General features: G+C 46.5%; 1 protein-coding gene across 1 annotated transcript in view; it reads right to left on the reverse strand.

The window, feature by feature from the left end:
• Positions 1-21,545, reverse strand: part of hdgfl2 (HDGF like 2) — a 30,032-nt gene that overhangs the window by 3,148 nt on the left and 5,339 nt on the right. The window contains exons 5-14 of the mRNA XM_056277438.1: positions 12,437-12,559; positions 11,181-11,249; positions 10,861-11,041; positions 7,850-7,934; positions 7,440-7,731; positions 2,765-2,895; positions 2,595-2,662; positions 2,277-2,347; positions 2,030-2,131; positions 1,700-1,856 (exon numbers count right to left, since the gene is read on the reverse strand). Of these exons, the coding sequence (XP_056133413.1) occupies positions 1,700-1,856; positions 2,030-2,131; positions 2,277-2,347; positions 2,595-2,662; positions 2,765-2,895; positions 7,440-7,731; positions 7,850-7,934; positions 10,861-11,041; positions 11,181-11,249; positions 12,437-12,559 (1,279 nt within the window). The remainder of the gene's footprint in view (positions 1-1,699; positions 1,857-2,029; positions 2,132-2,276; positions 2,348-2,594; positions 2,663-2,764; positions 2,896-7,439; positions 7,732-7,849; positions 7,935-10,860; positions 11,042-11,180; positions 11,250-12,436; positions 12,560-21,545) is intronic.

Raw genomic sequence — 21,545 nt, forward strand, 5'->3', positions numbered from 1 at the left:
CCTCCCACAGTCCAAAGACATGTAGGTCAGGTGAACTGGCCGTACTAAATTGTTCCTAGGTGTGAATGTGTGTGTGCGTGTGTCAGCCCTGTGATGGCCTGGCGGTCTTGTCCAGGGTGTCTCCCCGCCTGCTGCCCAATGACTGCTGGGATAGGCTCCAGTATCCCTGCGACCCCGAGAGCAGGATAAGCGGTTTGGATAATGGATGGATGAATGGATGGATAATACAGACATAAACAAACACTAGAAAAGAAGAGTTGGTAGTTGCTGACATTCAGGCCATTACGCTGGACTACTGAAGATCTGAAGCAGGAGGTTGAAACGATAGACACAGCATGAACACTACTGCACACGCAGAGCCTTCGTATACACCTAGATACAGGGATCTTATACAGGGGCCGTGTGGCAGACAGGCAGCGAGACCCGCGCTCGATGCAGGCAGACACAAGGCATACCATTACTGCGACACCCTACCAGGGGGAAGCTGGTCAACATAATTGATCAACGGTCTCCAGTGAGAGTAAAATCTATCAGAGGAACCTCTCAGTGTAAATCTAATTTTCTCCAGTTTTAGGAGACAGAATATCAGGCAGCCAGGATTTAAATGAAGGTGGCAGGGTGGACTTCCATAAAAGGAGAACTTTCCTACAGGCGATCAAGGAGGTGAACATGATAACGTTGGTTTGGATGGTTGTTGTAATGATTTCATCTGGAGGTCTACCAAAAATAGCTGCACGAGGGGATGGAGGGATTTCAATTTTTTAAATTTCTGAGCACATCAAAAAATGATTGCCAGAATCGACTCAATTTGGGGCACGACCAGAACATGTGGGTTAGATCACAGGGGGCTTGTGTGCATCTATTACATCTATCATCTAGTCTATCTGGGTAAAATCTGGAAAGTTTAGCCTTGCTATAGTGGAGTCTATGAAGTACCTTGAACTGTGTAAGGCTAAGCCTAGTGCAGCTGGAGGATGAGTTGACAGCTCTTAGGGTCCTTCCCAGAAATGATCACAGAAGGTAATCTGAAGTTCATTCTCCCAGTCGGTTCTGATCTTGTTAATAACAGACTCATCCGCTGGGGTGAGAGGCCATAAAAGTAGGAGACATGGTCCCTGGGTAAGGATCTGGCTCTACATATAACATCTACCCCATTGGGGTGCGAGATTTGGGGGAACTGGGGGGAGTGGGTTCTAGCAAAATCCCATTGCTGAAAATATCTAAAAAAAAAATTAAAAAAATCAGAGCTGCCTAAATCGAAAGCTGCCCCCAAGTGATCAGGCTGTCAATATATACGTTTTCCAAGAGGTGAATGCCTTTCCTCTTTAGAGAGATGAATCTAGGGTCAATTCCAGCTGGCAAAAATAAACGATTATTGCAAAGAGGGGTCACCTGGGGGAGAGTGAGCCACCCAAAGTCACACCTAATCTGTGACCAGATTCTCAGAGTGCTGATAACAATGGGGCTAGATGTGTACTGTGGGGAGGAGAGGGGCAGGGTGCTGCATGCCAAGGCCTTGGGGTGAAGATGAAGAGCATGAGTCAGCCTCAGTCTGATACCAGCTACTCTGAGGTGATACAAACCAGAGCTCATTCAATTTCTTGAAAATTCACTATATTGACAAACAAGAAGGGGGAGCCAGTATACAAAAGCAATATAGAATCCATTTGGCAGTCAAGGAAAAATGTTAAGTCTTTACTTGTGTTTTGAGTGTCTTTCCCGTTATCTTGTGGCTCCTTGTCCTCCATTTTAGGTTTGGCTGACACTTCCGTCTTTCCCACAAACCGGAGTTTTAACTTATTGTAGACGTCACTGGCTTTTTCCATTACTGCACTGCTGGCTTTGTACCGCCGAATCTGTATCATCAAACATGGCAGCAGTTCAGAATACGGAGCATCATTTTGTAGGAGGACGAGAAGTATTTATGGTATATATATATATATATTTTTTTTTTTTTAAATCACATTGTCGTTACAGACAATGCACCAAATACCAGTCCTAATATAGAAAACAGAAATAAAATTAAAACCTTCTTAAGGGTGGCAATAACATCAGCGTTCTTGTGAAGGATTTGGCTGGTGACAGGCACAGCCTCAAGCTCGTCCAAGGCTTGTAGACACCGCTCAATGTCCTAAAGAAAAGAAAAACAGACAATCTTTTACATTTTCATTCATTAAAATAAAACAAAACAAGGGTTGTTGTTCACGGATGACTCCCAACATTTTTTTTCTGTGATAAAAAGGAGGAAGTGCTGTTGCGTCATAGGAACCACTCACTGGGTTGTCCACTTTGAGTGCAAACTTGATATCCGTGTGGAGTTTCTGCAGCTTTTCCTCTGGTGATGGCTCTGAATAAAAACAGCCAGTACAGGTCAACATGCAGAACACACGTACGTTCTGTCTCGCTGAGATGGTATGAATATCTATGCTACAGCTCATGGAGATGAGGAATATCAAATAATGTTCATTTTTGGTCTTTGCAACTTAACCATTACAGTCATATAACAAATACATTCCCCACTAGACTTTGATGGCATGCTTGTGTCTCTGACTTTGTGTTGATTCAATTTTGTGTGGCTATGGAAGCAGGCTGACCCTTTTTCTTCTCCACTTTCTTCTCTGTAGGCCTCTCGGGTCTGCGTCTGGGTTTTTCAGGCTTGGACCTGAGGGAGAGGGAGCTCAGTGATGTGTCTTGGTTCATTTTTAATGAGGTAAACCTAATGAGGTTCAGACTCTGGAGTCTTTGGTTCCCTGCGGATGCTTACCTCGCTCTGGACTTCTCCTCTGACCGCTGGGCTTTCTTCTCCTTCATCTCTTTGTGTTTGTCTTTCCCTTCCTTTTCCTTCTTGGCTCTCGCCTTCTTTTGGTTGTCCGACCGCTTGGCATGTTTTTTCACCTACGTAGTCGAACAAAATGAGATGAAAGTCACTCAGGTATGTGGCTGCAGTGTTGATAGAGAAGGCCCGTTTCAAAGGACGTACTTGACATTTTGCATTGACCAAGGGGAAATCTTACAATGTTCAATTAGACTAAAACTTACTTATCAAACCTTCATCGCTGTCCATATGGAAGAAATCTTTATTTTACAGGTGGATCTGTTTAACTGTTAAACATCGTCACGTTGAATAAGAATTTTCAAAATAAGAGTCTATGCACAGCAATACTAATTAATATATATATGTATATACACTCACCGGCTTTATTAGGCACACCTGTCCAACTGCTCGTTAACCCAAATTTCTAATCAGCCAATCACATGGCAGCAACTCAATGCATTTATGCATGTAGACATGGTCAAGACGATCTGCCGCAGTTCAAACCGAGCATCAGAATGGGGAAGAAAGGTGATTTAAGTGACTTTGAACGTGGCATGGTTGTTGGTGCCAGACGGGCTGGTCTGAGTATTTCAGAAACTGCTGATCTACTGGGATTTTCACGCACAACCATCTCTAGGGTTTACAGAGAATGGTCCGAAAAAGAGAAAATATCCAGTGAGCGGCAGTTCTGTGGGCGAAAATGCCTTGTTGGTGCCAGAGGTCAGAGGAGAATGGCCAGACTGGTTCGAGCTGATAGAAAGGCAACAGTAACTCAAATAACCACTCATTACAACCGAGGTATGCAGAGGAGCATCTCTGAACGCACAACACGTCGAACCTTGAGGCAGATGGGCTACAGCAGCAGAAGACCACACCGGGTGCCACTCCTGTCAGCTAAGAACAGGAAACTGAGGCTACAATTCGCACAGGCTCACCAAAATTGGACAACAGAAGATTGGAAAAACGTTGCCTGGTCTGATGAGTCTCGATTTCTGCTGCGACATTCGGATGGTAGGGTCAGAATTTGGTGTCAACAACATGAAAGCATGGATCCATCCTGCCTTGTATCAACGGTTCAGGCTGGTGGTGGTGGTGTAATGGTGTGGGGGATATTTTCTTGGCACACTTTGGGCCCCTTAGTACCAATTGAGCATCGTGTCAACGCCACAGCCTACCTGAGTATTGTTGCTGACCATGTCCATCCCTTTATGACCACAGTGTTCCCATCTTCTGATGGCTACTTCCAGCAGGATAACGCACCATGTCATAAAGCTCGAATCATCTCAGACTGGTTTCTTGAACATGACAATGAGTTCACTGTACTCAAATGGCCTCCACAGTCACCAGATCTCAATCCAATAGAGCACCTTTGGGATGTGGTGGACCGGGAGATTCGCATCATGGATGTGCAGCCGACAAATCTGCAGCAACTGCGTGATGCTACCATGTCAATATGGACCAAACTCTCTGAGGAATGTTTCCAGTACCTTGTTGAATCTATGCCACGAAGGATTAAGGCAGTTCTGAAGGCAAAAGGGGGTCCAACCCGGTACTAGCAAGGTGTACCTAATAAAGTGGCCAGTGAGTGTATATATATGTATGTATAAATATAGACAATACCTACATACATATTCCAAGTAACCAGATGTGGGGAAAAAAAAAACAACAACCTTGAGTCAGCACAAATGGGAAACACTAGGGGGGCGTCCGAGTAGCGTAGCAGTCTATTCCGTTGCCCATCAACACGGGGATCGCCAGTTCGAATCCCCGTGTTGCCTGCAGCCTGGTTGGGCATCCCCCTACAGACACAATTGGCTGTGTCTGCGAGTGGGGATCTGGATGTGGGTATGCGTCCCGACCGCTGCACTAGCGCCTTCTGTGGTCGGTCAGGGCGCTTGTTCAGGGGGGAGGGGGAACTGGGGGGAATAGCATGATCCTCCCAAGCACTATGTCCTCCTGGTGAAACTCCTCACTGTCGAGTGAAAAGAAGCGGCGGGCGACTCCACATGTATCAGAGGAGGCATGTGGGTAGTCTGCAGCCCTCTCAGGGTCGGCAGAGGGGGGGGGAGCAGAGACTGGGACGGCTCGGAAGAGTGGGGTGACTGGCTGGGTACAATTGGGGAGAAAAAAAAGGGGGGGATCTAAAAAAATAAAAATAAAATAAAAATCACATCACTAAACTATGACGATCTTAATATTGCAGCGTTTCCCCCAAATTGCAATGTTGAAGCACACTGAACAGATGTGGAGAAGAGGTTCGCTGTTATGGTTGCTATGTCCCTGACTGTTGCATCCTCATGTTTTAAGCTTTTGCAACACCTAGGGTTTAAAACAAAATGTGTTGTGTTGTACAATTTCTTTGGATCACTGCGGTTTTCACACTTCATTATAGATAGGATGGGATAAGCCTAAAAAAAAAATCCCAATATCAATTTTCTATATTTTCAGTAGTGTGATATATGAAATATCTCAGTACGTATGGAATAGAATAGGTACCAGAAATGTTTTGTAATATCGGATCAGGAGATGCCTGACAATTCCCTTCCTGACAAGAACACCAAAAATGGTCGCTAAATCTGTGTTAGTAAAGAGCATGGTGGTAGCCTGTAAGTCACAAGACAGTTACGCCAGAGATGTATTTTAACTACGTGTTCGTGTGCACACGATGGCCGCCTCATATACCCCGCGTTCATTCGTTGGTAGGAGCAGTATGGGGACAGTAAGCACATCAGCAGCGACGACAGTGGAGGAAAGTTTTGAAGACAACGGACCCGCAATTACCCGCTGTACAGTGACAAACATGCTTGTCAGAATAGCTGGCATGAGATCAGTAGTAGGGCTGCACAATATATCGAACATTCACCTTCATCGCGATATCAACATGCGCGATACACGTATCGCAAAAGACTGCTTGAACTGCGGTAAATGGTTTTATGCACGTGCCATGCATTCACACTCTGCATACTACTAGGAGTTTGTGTTGAATTTGGTGGCCCCTTATGGAGAAAGGCGGTAGTGTCACTTGGCTCATTCCACTTCAGTAACAAAATATAATGTAAAAAATAAAATTCTAACATTAGGTACTCACCGCAAAACTGCTAAGACATCAGTTTTAAATGGAGACTGTGACGTAATCATGTATAATATAAACTCCTAGTAGCTGCTATATTTAAATAGGCCCAGATGTGTTAAAGTGATGAAGAAACTGTGTTGCCACGCAACCAAGTTGGTGGTATTTGTTCATTGTCAGTATAGCGGCTGTAGCCAGGTGCACTGTTTTCAATAAAACCATGTTGCTGGAATGGAAATAATGCGTTTCATGCTTTTATTCAGTGTGCACAGGCTGTTCATTGTCTGGGCTCTGTGTTAGCAGCAAACCTTGAGCAGAAAGACATTAAAACTGTACACTTCAATATTTGTTTATTTATCACGAGTCATATCGTCATCGCAGTATTCAGCAACGTTATTGCATATCGCATATTTTCCTAATATCGTGCAGCTCTACTACCATTTTAGAAGCTGACGTGGAAACCTGCAAAAATAAACAGAAACAAGTCTATTTTTGTGTGTTTCTCTCGTGGCTCTAAATCTCTTTTCTGTTTTTATTGGTTCTGATTCGTTGTCGATATTGTATTACATCGCACTATCGCACTAGAGAAGATTCACTCCCCGAGAAACTCATGTTGTTTCAAAAAACGATTCTCAATAAAGTAAAAAAAAAAAAAAGAAAGAAAGTTCAAGACCAGTAAGTCCGTGCATGGTGAAAAATGTTCAAGTGTAGGGATGGTGCGGGCGTCCAGGTGGCGTGGCGGTCTATTTCGTTGCCTACCAACACGGGGATCGCCGGATCGAATCCCCGTGTTACCTTCGGCTTGGTCGGGCATCCCTACAGACGAAATTGGCCGTGTCTGCGGGTGGGGAGCCGGATGTGGGTTATGTGTCCTGGTCGCTGCACTAGCGCCTCCTCTGGTCGGTCGGGACGCCTGTTCGGGGGGGGGGGGGATAGCGTGATCCTCCCACACGCTATGTCCCCCTGGCGAAACGCCTCACTGTCAGGTGAAAAGAAGTGACTGGTGACTCCACATGTATTGGAGGAGGCATGTGGTAGTCTGCAGCCCTCCCCGGATCGGCGGAGGGGGTGGAGCAGCGACCGGAACAGCTCGGAAGAGTGGAGTAATTGAATGGGTACAATTGGGGAGAAAAAAGGGGGGGGGGTGTAGTGATGTAGTGTGATGTGTAGGGATGGTGCTGTGCCGATGTCATGTTTTGTCTATCCTTAGTTCTCTGGTGTGCCCTCTAGTGGAATCCTACAGTAAAACGCAAAGTACATGGGCAAGTATGTGAACAATTCCATTCACGATGCAGCCGGTTGTCTATACAAACACGTGGTTAAAAATCACGTATACCTCCAGCCTTAATGAGTCACCTGATCTGGACAACAGACCAAACAGACTGTCATCATAAGTGATGCTAATGAGGGCTGAGGGGTCCAAAACTGAATGAAGCATTGAAACATGTCCATTTTTGACATATGAGCCCATTCCCCCTAAAAAACTACATAAATAAATAGAATAAAATGAAAAGCAAATGCAGGACATTACTGTTCTACAGCTAGTCACTGTACCTCAGAGGGTGGCGGAGAGTCGGAGTCGGAGGGTGCGGGGATAGGGGGCGGAGGGGGTTTCTTAGACTTCTTCAGCGGGTGATCATCTACGCCCTCATCTGAGCTACTACTGCTGTCGCTTCCTTTTTTGTTTTTCTCCTTGTCCTTCTTCTTCTTCTCGTCTTCCTCCTTCTCCCTCTCGCGTAGCCGGCGGAGCTCCTCTGCCTCCTCCCTCTTCCGGCGCTCCTCCAGCTCACGGCGGCGCTCCTCGTCACGCTTCTTCCACTCACTGATGCGGTCGGGCTCGCTGTCGCTGAGGGGAAACAAACAGACCGGCACTGCGGTTATGGCACCATTCGCGGCAGGCTGACTTCGACAGCAGGTGTTTTAGAACATACGAAGACACACGGCCTGACATGGCGCAGCCTGACCTGTCGCTGTCGGAGGATGAAGAAGGCGCTCGTTTAGCAGGGGCAGGTTTGGGTTTCCGCCCCCGAGGCTTTGGTGGTGGTTTTTCTGTGGACAAACAGAGCGAGGGGAGAGGGCAAAGGAAATTCACAATCAAAATCACATCAGTTTGATCTGCCAAGTACATTTTCACTTCCTGTTTCTTTTGCTGTTGTTAAGTTGTCAAACTTACTCCTGTGTACAAAGATGTTATTTACATTACCCCCCCCTTTCCCCCCCAACTTTATCCGGGCAATGACACCCCACTCTTCTGAGCCGTCCCGGTTGCTGCCCCACCCCCTCTGCCGATCCGGGGAGGGCTGCAGACTACCACACGCCTCCTCCGATACACGCGGGGTCGCCAGCCACTTCTTTTCACCTGACAGTGAGGAGTTTCACCAGGGATAGGTAGCGCGTGGGAGGATCACGCTATTCCCCCCCAGTTCCTCCTCCCCCCCGAACTGGTGCCCTGACCGACCAGAGGAGGCGCTAGTGCAGCGACCAGGACACACACCCACAACTGGCTTCCCACCTGCGGACACGGCCAATTGTGTCTCTAGGGACGCCGGACCAAGCCGGTGGTAACACGGGGATTCGAACAGGCGATCCCCGCATTGGTAGGCAACGGAATAGAGTGCCACGCAAACCCGGACGCCTCACATTATCAGCCAACAGTTACAGTCATTTTATATATGCAGGATTAAACATATCAAACATGTGAATCATTCCAAATGAACAGGAAACACTTGTTTAAAGAAGATAGGAAACACTTCACCTACTGGAAATGTATTGACCATTTATCTTTCTGACTGCGACACCTGACTGGTTTGCATCTGTCCTGGTTGGATCCAAGTTAAAGAGATACTTGCATCAGAATCCGACTTTTCCTGTTGTTAATCGATGTAAGGAGTGTGGCTGTGATCGATGAGACAAATGGTAGCCCTAAAATCACATTTACTATGGCCAGACGAGAGATGTTGGCGGTCGAGTAACTGATTTCCGCTTGGCGAAAATGTGGTAACTTGCCACGTCACGAATTACATTAGCATAGAGGGCGCGCCCGTAGCAGGACACTGTAAAAGCGGAGACACACCCTTTTGGCTGGAAGGAGGACGGCTGTATTGGCTGAGCAACATATTCGTGAGGTGAGTAGTCAACTTCCACGGAGAAGACAACTCATCTTCCACTTCCACATCCTCAAAGCTGCTGTCAGCGGTCTCATCGCTCGCCTTTTTTTTTTGTAAAGTGACGACAGAGAAGGAAGGGGGCTGTCAGCAGTGAATTTCTAATTTTTCTACGGCAAGCGGTTTAGCGCCAGTGTTTAGCCCACCCAGCCACACCCACACGACCACCCTGACTTTCAGTAGCCAATAGCAATGAACTCATAAAACCACACCTACCTTTCGGTTGTAATTCAAACCACCAAAAATGTTTCTGAGAACAAACGTGTGCTCAGAAACAGCATGAAGGTATCTCTTTAAAACATTTACTGCCACTAGCAAAGTCACTTCATGTGGACTGGAGATGATTTGCATTTACATGTCTTTATGCACGCTCAATAACCCAGATAAGGAGATCACAGAAAGGGCGAATCAGTTCATCTGGACACACCCGTTTATCGAGAGAAACGTCTCATCACTCATCTAAGCGACCTCTTCAGTCTCCACTGACTGCGGGTATCCCACCCTTATTCTCTGTGAACAGTACACATGGCAATTGTGACTCTAGCTAATGGTCACAGCAATTTGCATATGAAACAGAGCGCTGGTTTTGGTCGTTGTGCTACTCTATTGTTTATAAGGGTGAAAGGGGTCTTCAATGCATTTCTAGTGCAGTCATACCTGGATTTTATTTTTTTTTTGCATTTTTCTCCATCCCAGTGTTTCCCAATCAGTGTCACCAACACCAGAATCAGAGTCGTGTTTATTGGCCATGTAGGTTTGCACATAAATGAGCGGCTCTCTCGGTGTACTTAACATACTGCTGGTTTTCTATTCTGTCACCTATTCTTCCAGTTATTCCAGACATTTAAACGGGTTTTCTGGAGCTGGTATAACAGGTGAATGTGATTAAAAATTTGGCAAAATGGAAAACCTGACGGTGTTGACATTATGCAGGGACCAAGGCTGGAAAACAATTCGATCCAATCAAATTCTGATAACCTGTGAAGCATGCTAATGCAAGGCTTAAAAGGGCTATTTCACTTCAGTTCAAGTTTTATTTATTTATTTTAAGATTGTTCCCCATTTTTCTCCCCAACTGCACTTGGCCAATTACCGCACTCTTCTGAGCTGTCCCGGTTTCTGCTCCGACCCCCATCGATCCGGGGAGGGCTGCAGACTACCACATGTCTCCTCCGATACACGTGGGGTTGCCAGCCGCTCCTTTTCACTTGACAGTGAGGAGTTTCGCCAGGGGGACATAGCGCGTGGGAGGATCACGTACCCCCCCGTTCGCCCTCCCCCTGAACAGGCGCCCCAACTGTTCAGAGGGGGAGAGGGAGGCGCTAGTGCAGCGACCAGGACACATACCCACATCCGGCTTCCCACCCGCAGACACGGCCAGTTGTGTTTGTAGGGGTATCCAACCAAGCCATGAACAGGAACAATTTTTGGATCCGTGGAAACATAAATCCAGGTGAAAATCAGTTTAAAAATCTGGGTATTTTTCGGTGAAAATTGGTAAAAACCGAACCGATCGATAAAAAACGCTGAGCCTTGATTATCACATATCGTAGTTTTAACCATGTGCTAGTGGGCCCACATATCCTCCCGTGACCCTGGTGTGTGAAAATGAGAAAATAGCCAAAAAAAATAAATAAAAAAAATAATCTTAGCGTCTCAAAGTAGCTACAAATCCAGAAATATCCAGTCGGGGAAGGGAGTCAAGTTATTTGGGCAATACTAAGTAACTTAGGACAGTACTTTGAGTGTTGTACTATTCAGAATGATATACTGGCAGATTTCAGAAAGGGCTGAAAATCATGAAGTCTCACCTTTCTTGCGCCCCTGAGGGCCCTTCCGTGGAGGCGTGTCTACGTCAGAGTCAGACTTCGAACCAGACTGGGATTCTGAGCCAGAAAGAGCCGGCCGCGGCTTCTCATCTTCTGACTCACTGTCCGCGCCCTTCTTTTCTGACTGCGACTCGGAGTCAGAGTCTGAGTCAGACGAAGCCTTCTGCATCACCCCAGCAAAAACAAGAAAGGTGGGGGCAGAAGGAGGGCAGAAAAGGGTATGAGAAGAGAAGCACTTTGACAGGAAACATGCAGATGTTTTCACAGACACAACTGGAAGGCGGCTGAAGCAAAAGGCTTACCTTCTTCCTCCCCCTCCCTCCAGCTTTCTTCCCACCTCGCCCAACAGATTTCTTCTCTGGCGTGAAGTCCTATTGGAATAAGAAAGAAACAAAGAATGAAATGATGCTTATTTATTGTGGTGTTCCTTTGACAGGTGCAATGAGGACACAACTGTGGGCTGTGGCAGCAGGATGCAAATAAGGGTGGCAAATCAAAAGGAAAAACCAACATCAAGTCTCTTAACAAGGTGTTGGGCCACCACGAGCCTCCAGAACAGCTTCAGTGCTCCTTGTCATTGAATCTACAAGTCTCTGAACTCTACTGGAAGGCTGGAACACCATTCTTCCAAAAGATATTCCCTCATTTGGTGTTTTTTGGGGGGGGGGGGCGGGGGATTGTACCTGTCCAATTACCCTGCTCTTCCGAGCCGTCCCAGTCGCTGCTCCACCCCTTTGCTGATCCGGGGAGGGCTGCAGACTACCACATGCCTCCCCCCAATACATGTGGAGTTGCCAGCCGCTTCTTTTCACCTGACAGTGAGGAGTTTCACCAGGTGGACGTAGCGCGTGGGAGGATCACGCTATTCCCCCCAGTTCCCCTGCCCCCCAAAAAGGCACCCCGACCGACCAGAGGAGGCGCTAGTGCAGCGACCAGGACACCTACCCACATCCGGCTTCCCACCTGCAGACATGGCCAATTGTGCCCGTAGGGACGCCCAACCAAGCCGGAGGTAACACGGGGGTTCGAACCGGAGATCTCCGTGTTGGTAGGCAACGGAATAGACCGCTACACTACCCGGACACCCCTTCATTTCGCGTTTTGATGATGGTGGTGGTGGAGAACGCTGTCCAACACATCGATGCAAACATAATTTTTACTTCATTTTCATACTCATCAAATCATTCAGTGACCCATCATGCCCTGTGGATGGGGGCATTTTTCATCCTGGGAGAAACCACCCCCATCAGGACAGCAATGTTTCATCATAGAATAAAGGTAATCACTCAGAATAACTTTGTATTGCTTTGCAGGGACCCTTCCCTATAAGGGGACCAGTGGACCCAAATCATGCCAGGAAAATACCCCCCACAGCAGAACAGAGACCCTAGACCCCCTCAATGTCAAGCTCTCAGCTCTTTTTCCTTTGTCATCTGTCATACATATGTGCAAGAGAGAGCAAGACTGTGTGTGTGTGTGTGTGTGTGTGTGTGTGTGTGTGTGTGTGTGTGTGTGTGTGTGTGTGTGTGTGTGTGTGTGTGTGTGAGAGACAGAAAACCTGGTCACTGTTCTTGCCGGAGTCTGATTCAGAGGGGGAGGGTTCCGGTTCAGAAGGGGATCCACTTTCCTCTTCATCTCGGTCACTGGATGACTCCCGGGCCTTTTTTGGAGGAGGAGGGCGCTACGGAGGAAGACACAGACATGGGACAAGATTTTGAGAAAGGCGTAATTCTATACTGTTTTAAGCGTGGGGTTAAAGTCCACGCCAGATCATGTCACCGAAACAATCAGACTGCCATGAAGTATTGCTAATCACAACTAAAGAGTTGCTGTGCTAACTCTCGCGGGGACATAGCTAGCGTTCTGTTTTGCTTTCTCTTGTTTTTTCTTATGCATGTATACTTTCAAGAAAATGTGTCTTGTAAACATTGTTTGAAATCCATTATCCCATTGAGGCTTTTCGTTAACACATTAATAGGTACTTTAGCAGGACGTACTCAGCTGCATCTCTTATGTGAGATGTGGCATCATGGCTGTGCATAGAATGACGGTAATAATAATAATAATAATAATAGTAATAAATTAATCTTATATAGTGCTTTTCTAACACTCAAAGTGTCTTTACAATAAATGGCAGTGAAACAAGACAACAGATAAACAACACAAACATACAGGGGTGGATGGGAAGGGGGAGCTACGAGAGGGAGAAGCAGCAGCCACACATGACGCCAGCAGTACTCTCCCACTTAAACAAATACAAATGGGCAAGAAAGACAAAAAAACAACAGCACTGTGGACGTTGATGTTGTGTAGGGGTTTACTCCCGTAGCCTATTCCTCTCCCGAGGTGTCCACTAGGTGGCGCTATTTAACCCATAGCTGGGGGCTGGTTCGTGGGCATCAGGGAATATCCACACACCGGTGGGCCTGCGTACCGCACGTCTAGGGGCCAGAAGTCATCCGAGTCCCTTGTAGTTCAGCCAGGGTCCAAGGTGCACCCAGTTACCGTGTGTCGCCACGAGGAGGCGCAACATAGGGCTTGCTGTTGGAGAGGCTATGTACTGGCAGGGAGAGACTTAAGTGCTCGGCTCTGCTGTTCGCGTTTCTGCTCGCCATCGGTGAAGGTTGAGAGTGAGACGTGACAGGCACACAACACTACACTAACACACTAGACACTTCATAACAACCCCACTTCTTACACAAGAATGTCAGACGGGAAAAAAAAACAACCTCGTATTATCATAACACATTACCCAATATCACAGAAAGCTGAATCAGTTAATCTGGACACAACGTTTATTGGCAGATACGTTTCATCACTCATCTAAGTGACTTCTTCAGTCTCAACTGACTGCAGGTATCCCACCCAAAGGAATTGAATCGAGTGCAACTGGACTTGGTATATATCTGTGAAGACGTTTCGCCTCTCATCCAAGAGGCTTCATCAGTTCGTGCCTTTCTGACTGAAACACAGACAGAAACACAGCTGTGCAATGGGCTCACCAGTATCGCCCATTGTGGCCAACTTATATATGGAAGAGGTAGAACACAGGGCCCTGAACTCCTTCAGAGGAACACCTCCGAGCCACTGGTTCAGATATGTGGATGACACATGGGTCAAAATCCAAACACAAGAGGTGCAAGCGTTTACCAAACACATCAACTCAGTGGACAAGAACATTAAGTTCACAAGGGAAGACGTAAAGAACAACAGTTTGCCCTTCTTGGACTGTGACGTCCACATTGGGGAAGACAGGAGCCTCCACATTGGGGTTTACAGGAAACCTACACACACAGACCAATATCTACTTTTCGACTCACACCACCCGCTGGAACACAAACTGAGCGTCATCAGAACTTTGCAACACAGAGCTGACAATGTGCCCAGCAGCACTCAGGCCCAACAAGATGAACACAAACACCTGAGGGGAGCTTTAAAAACCTGCGGCTACCCCAGTTGGACCTTTGTAAAAACTGCAACACGTTCCAAAAAGACCAACCAGGTGAGCGACGAGGAGAAAAGGAACAGAAGGAATAGCACAGTCACCCCTTATGTTTCTGGGGGCTCCAAGAAACTCAGGAGAATTTTCAACAAACACCGCATCCCGGTATACTTCAAACCCAGCAACCGACTCCGACAAAGACTGGTTCATCCCAAAGACCGTGTACCACACACCCGGAAAAGCAATCTGGTGTATGCTGTACAATGCAATGAGGATTGCACTGACCTATACATAGGAGAAACCAAACAACCACTACACAAACGGATGGCCCTACACAGAAGGCCAAACTCCTCAGGACAAGACTCAGCAGTCTTTCTACACCTAAAGGAGAAGACACACTCCTTCGAGGATAGCATCGTACACATTTTGGACAGAGAAGATAGATGGTTTGAAAGAGGAGTGAAGGAAGCCATCTATGTGAAACTGGAAAAACCATCCCTCAACAGAGGAGGAGGTCTGCGACACCACCTATCTCCCACTTACAATGCTGTCCTTTCATCTCTACCCAGAAGACTCAAGAAGCCTAGCCTCCAAGAACAACAGTCGGTCACTAACGGCTCCAATGACTCATGAACACTGAATGGAGCACTAACGAAGTCGAAACTAACATCCCCAAGCGACCGTCGCTGCTTAACATCGGATCACAAAGAGCCACGCATATCAACAGCTCTGATAACGATGGGCGTTGCTACTAATCGGAACAAAAAGAGCCATGGACATTGTTAGCTCTGATAACGACGCCAAAGACGATAAATATCTGAGTTTCATCACCAGCCAGTCAGACTAGCTTGGTCTAGTCAGAATGGCAAGAACTGATGAAGCCTCTTAGATGAGAAGCGAAACGTCTTCACGGATATATACCATGTCCAGCTGCACTCGATTCAATTCCTTTGGATAACCATGACCTGGATGAATGAGAACATTCACAGACAAAACAATGATCTGTTTCACATGCAAATTGCCGTGACCATTAACTAGAGTTACAATGGCCATGTGTACTATTCACAGAGGATTGGGGAATCAGGGTTTCTCCTGGCTCAAATGAAGGCGGAGGTGGTACCATCCTGATCACGTGCACACACGTGCATGTGTACCGGGCCTTCAACCGGCTCAAGCAAACACTTTTTCTTTTACAAGCAAAGTATTTTAGCAGTTCTAATTAATTTTATGATTGAATAAAATGACAATTATCACGTTAAAGCATATTTAAAAAAAATAAAAGGTGCCCCGTTCAACATTAAATTAAATACAACATAAATGCTAACGTGCTAATTTACACACTTAACAGCAAAGTTGATTAAAATCAAATATAACATAAGCTGTTGTTTTCATTTAAAGCTCACACGGGGCCCTCTTGCAGTGCAGTTGAACATAAATATAACATAGAAGCCCTTTGCTTTAATTTATACTTTTCACAACTGGAAACTTCTGGAAAAATGCAGCTTTTTCCCTCTTTGGCAGTTTTGGCAGCACCTTTCCAGCTGCACCGTGCTGATTATGATACAGCGCCACCACATCGGCGATGGCGTAACGCCGCAACTGCAGTTAAAATGACAAATCCACCGAGTTCAGCGCTCATTAGAAAATAGTGTTTCTCATCAAGACCCCCGCTGAGCGCTGGAGGCGGGACGGAACTTGACGGAGGCGGCCGCTTCGTAATTCTCTATGCAAGAAAAACCCTGGGAATGTTTGCAATTAGAGCATTGTAAGATGGTGACAGATGTACCCTCACCCCCCCTCCCCCGGTTCAGGGATGGTCGTTCCCTCTTCACATAGATAGCCTCTTTGACTCCCCGTTCATCCCATCCTTCCTCCCTATCAAGGATGTGCACATCCTCATCCTTGAAAGAGTGGCCACTGGTCTGTAGATGGTGTAGACTGCGGGGTCCTGGCCTGACGTGTTAGCTCTCCTGTGTTGTGCCATCCTCTTGGCCAGTGTCTGTTTGGTTCATCTGTTGCCATCTTACAATGCTGTGATTCCAACTATTCCCCAATCTTCTGTGGATATGTCTTTATGCATGCTCAAGAATCCAGGTAAGGAAATCACGAAAAGTTGAATCAGTTCAGTGTCCTGATGACTCCTCGTTTGTGTTCCAGTGGATGACCACCAATTTCACAGTTAATTGTAATTGGTGATGGGGGACATTTGATCGTTGATGTTTACTGTAAACCAACACATACTGATCAGTACTTAAGGTTTGACTCTCATCATCCACTGGAGCACAAACTAGGAGTCATCAGGACGCTGTACCACCGAGCTGACAAAGTCCCAACCGACACAGCGGCTGAGGAAGCAGAGAAATCCCACATTAAACAGGCCCTGGTCAAGTGTGGTTATCTTAACTGGGCGTTCGTCAAAGCCAGGAAGATGCCCAAACAGTACACCAGCCGATCAAAGAGAGAAGAAGGACAACAGCTGCCTAAGGGCGCTCACATAGTCTATAAGTACAGGGCGCATACACTGTGCAGATGGACCACACCTTTTCAGTCTTTTCATAGTCCAGTCGTACCAACACATACCCAAGGCCTACATTTCCCACAATCTTTGCACGTCGTTTTCCTTTTCCGCCGGAATTTACAGACTGTAAACAACATGGCGCTGTTCACGGATGAAGAAGAGTTGCTCTGTTGCCAGGCTATGTTGGAAAGAAAAGCCTCGCGGAGGTGGTATGTTGGACCACTTAACGAAGGCAGGGATAGAGAGGGGGAGTTCAGCATGTTGGTGAGGGATATGAGAAGTATGGATGAGGAAAAACATCGTCTCCATACTGTATAAAAGTTGTAAAGCCATGAAGAAGAACCTAAAGAAGGTTTCTGGTGCCACATGAAATGCATGTCGATGTGAACGAGTTTCATGCCGAGCCATGTTTTGTGTAACACTGGTACACGAATGCTAGGTGATATGAGAAGTATGGATGAGGAAAAACATCGTCTCCATACTGTATAAAAGTTGTAAAGCCACGAAGAAGAACCTAAAGAAGGTTTCCGGTGCCACATGAAATGCATGTCGATGTGAACGAGTTTCATGCCGAGCCAGGTTTTGTGTAACACTGGTACATGAATGCTAGGTATGTGCGGTCACAAAAATTGAGGTTCGCGTGGACATGGGCAGGCGGACATACACTGAGGTCCACTACTGCGCCATTTTAGTCCGCACGAACCCCAATGGAGTACGGTCCATGTATGGTATATCAAGACTATGAATTGGCCTTAAGCGTAAACCAGCGGTGCGTATGCGATGCGTATTTTCTAAACACTGCATCTCGGTTGCTTCCAAACCCTGAAACACGCTGCACCAGAAGTTGGTCCACCCCAAGGATCGGGTCCCCCGGCACAAACAGAGCAATATAGTGTACGCTGTTAAGTGCCAGGAGGATTGCTGTGACTTGTACATCGGGGAAACCAAACAGACGCTGGCCAAGAGGATGGCATAACACAGGAGAGCTACACGTCAGACCAGGACTCCACGGTCTACACCAGTGTTTCCCAACCCAGTCCTCAAGCAACCCCTATCCTGCAGATTTTCTTTGCAACCCTGAATAGGTACCTGTTTGTAGTTATTCAACCAATCAGCAATGAATTATGTCAGATGTTGCACACCTTGCATAATTAAGTGCTGTGAGATGATTGGTTGAGTAAGTACAAGCAGGGCTACCTATGCAGGGTTACAATGAAAATCTGCAGGATAGGGGTTCCTTGAGGACTGGGTTGGGAAACGCTGGTCTACACCATCTACAGGCCAGTGGTCACTCTTTCAGGGATGAGGATGTACATCCTTGACAGGGAGGAACGCTGGTTTGAACGGGGAGTCAAAGAAGCCATCTATGTGAAGAGGGAACGACCATCCCTGAACCGGGGGGGCTAAGAGTACATCTGTCGCCATCTTACAAAGCTGTGATTACAACTATTTCCCAATCCTCTGAAAAGTACACATGGCCATTTTAACTCTATTTGATGGTTACGGCAATTTGCATATGAAACCGGTCATTGGTTTCAGTCGTTATGCCACTGTATTGTTTATAAGGGTGGGGACACCTGCAGTCAGTTAAGGGCCCAGACACACCAAACCGACTAGCGGCGACAAAGGCCAACTGTTGCGTTGCCTCATGTCGCCAGCCATCTGGGCCAAAAAGTAGCACTTGAACACCGCAAAGACTACAGCCGACACCTTGATTTTCTAGCTTAGCACTGATTCGCTAAGCTGAATGGCCAATCAGAGTGATCGCTCTCACCGACGGGCTCCGCCAATCCAACACGCTGAATTGGCTGAAAAGCTACCAACAGGGGTCTGAATAGTGCCGACGATGCGGGACACACTGCAAAAACTAGGGTCACAGACGCTCACCAACAGCCCGACATTGGTCGATGGCCGGCCGGTGGCCTGGTGTGTCAGGGACCTTAGACTGAAGAGGTGACTTAGATGAGTGATGAAAAAAATCCTTCAATACACGTTGGTTCCAGATGAACCGATTCAACTTTCTGTGATCCTCTGTGAAAAGTACACTGCCATTGTAACTCTAGTTAACGGTCATGGTAATACAAATTTATTCCAATTTTCTGTGATTTCCTCACCTGGATTAACTGAGCAGGCATAAAGACAATACAGCATGTAGACCGTTTACAACCGATGCTCTATAGCAGGGGTCGGGAACCTTTTTGACTGGGAGAGCCATAAAAGCCAAATATTTCTAAATATATTTCATTGAGAGCCATATAGTATTTTTAACGTATAATAAATTAAATATGTCTTACTTTTAATGCGACTTCTGGTGCTGCATGGTTTTGCTGATGGCCTTGTAGTCTGGTTCATACGTGGTGAGGTTGAGCTTCATGCAGGCGTTGAGGCTTCCATCAGTTAAACGTGAGCGTAGGTTGGTCTTAATGTTCCTCATATGCGAGAAAGACTGTTCACATGCATATGTAGAGCCAAACATGGTCAATACGGCAATACTCACACGCTGCATTGTGTGGTATGTCACAGGAAGCTCGTTCCAAGTTTTAAGAATCAGCTGGTCTTCAGGTTGAAGATTTTTCATTTCTGTCCACTTGTGTTCCCTCGCCAGCTCTGCTCGCTGTCGCGCAAGACTTTCCAACTCTCCATTAAGTGACTTGAACTTACTCATCCACATGTCTGATGCCTTCAGGTCAGCAACTTCCAGCTCAAAGTCTCCGATAGAGACCCCGGGGATGCATGTCAGGTCGATTTTGTCCACTGCACACTCATGTGGATGAGTGATGAACTTGAAAAGACCAGTGCGCGCACGAAATTCTCCAAAACGTGCTTTGAATGACTGCAGGAGATTGAACGTAAAGCCAGCTAGCTGCTGGAGATCCAGATGTTGAGTGGAGTCACTTGCTAAGCATGCATCTCTAAATTGTTGCAGTCTTTCAAAGTGCAGAAGACGACCTGTTTCAATGTCCCTGAGAAAGACCTCCAGCTTGCTTTCAAATGCAAACACTGCTTGTTGAAGGGATGAGATTGTATTTCCAATACCTTGCATTTTCACATTGAGCTGGTTCAGATGGCCAGTCATGTCCACGAGATAGTGAAACTGCAGGAGCCAGTCAGTGTTGTCAAGCTCAGGATGCTTGATGCCTTTCATTTCAAGAAAAGTCCGGATTTCACTCAGGCAAGCTGCAAAACGGCTGAGCACCTTCCCCCTTGACAACCAACGCACGTTGCTGTGTAAAAGCAGACCGGGATAATGATTCCCAACTTCTTCTAACAGAGCTTTAAACTGGCGATCATTTAAAGCTCGGGCAACAATAAAGTTGACCACTCGAATGACCAGAGACATCACCTCGCCAAGCTCCTGGCCACACGTCTGAGCGCAAAGCGCCTCCTGGTGCAGGATGCAATGAAAACTTAGGATGGCTCTCTTTTCATGTTCACGGAGAAGCGCTACAAATCCTTTGTTCTTCCCCAACATACAGGGTGCACCATCAGTACAGACAGAAATAAGTTTATCCATCGGTAGTTTTTTTTCTTTAGCAAACTCCATGAAAGACATGAATAAATCCTCTCCTCTTGTTGTCCCTTTCATTGGCAAAACAGCCAAGCTTTCCTCACGCAGTGTGTCACCTGCAGCATACCTGGCAATGATACTGCACTGAGATAGATGGCTAACGTCTGTTGACTCATCTAACGCGAGAGAAAAGTATGTCCCGGCGTTTATGTCCTTAATTTGTGTTTCCTCGACTTGATTTGCCATCATGATGCTACGATCGTGCACAGTTCTTGCTGACAGGGGCATGTCTTTTATTCGTTTGATTATCTTGTCTTTATTTGGGAAGTCATCAAACAGTTCATTGGCCACATCAAGCATGAATGTTTTGGCATACTCGCCATCTGTGAATGACTTTCCATTCCTTACTATTGCCAAAGCCCCCGCAAAGCTAGCGGAATTCCCGTCACCTTGCTTGGTCCACACACGTAGTTGCTGCTGACTCGTCTGCACTCTCCGCTGTAGCTCCTCGCGTGCCCTTTTCCTGCTGTCCCCCGCTGGATATTTCGATGCAAATGAAGCATGGTGCGTATCGAAGTGCCGCTTTATATTTGACCGTTTCATCGATGCAATTTTATCATTGCATATTAGACATACCGCAGATCCTGCTCTCTCCACAAATGCAAATTCCTCTGTCCACGCAGCCTGGAATGCACGGTAATCATCGTCTTTTTTTCTTTTCGCCATCTTTTCCGTTACAAGGGTTGAAGCGGATAAACTAGTTGGCTATCTGATAAAATTGATTTCTTCACCTTTACAATGACCCGGACATGCTCGCGAGCCATTGGTTCCCGACCCGACCCACGGGTGACCCGTGACCCGTGAAATTTATCTTCAAAACTAATTTCTGTTTACTTTAAAATGACACAGTATTATTAAGAAATATCACAAGTATTTTAAAATCAGTTCCAAACTGATTTTTTTGAAAAAAAAAAATTTTCAACTCAAAATTGTCTGGGAGCCATATGCCGTCACCGGAAGAGCCATATATGGCTCGCGAGCCATAGGTTCCCGACCGCTGCTCTATAGCATTGGTACTCGGCTATGTGCCATGGAGCACCGAGTGTATACAAGTTATTTATTTTCATTTCAACCAGACTTCACAACATGCTAATCCACTGTTTAGCACACCTTCAGCCAAAGAGAAGGACCAAACAGTG

Source organism: Lampris incognitus, chromosome 3 (assembly GCF_029633865.1).
Source record: "Lampris incognitus isolate fLamInc1 chromosome 3, fLamInc1.hap2, whole genome shotgun sequence".
NCBI classification, from domain to species: Eukaryota; Metazoa; Chordata; class Actinopteri; order Lampriformes; family Lampridae; genus Lampris; species Lampris incognitus.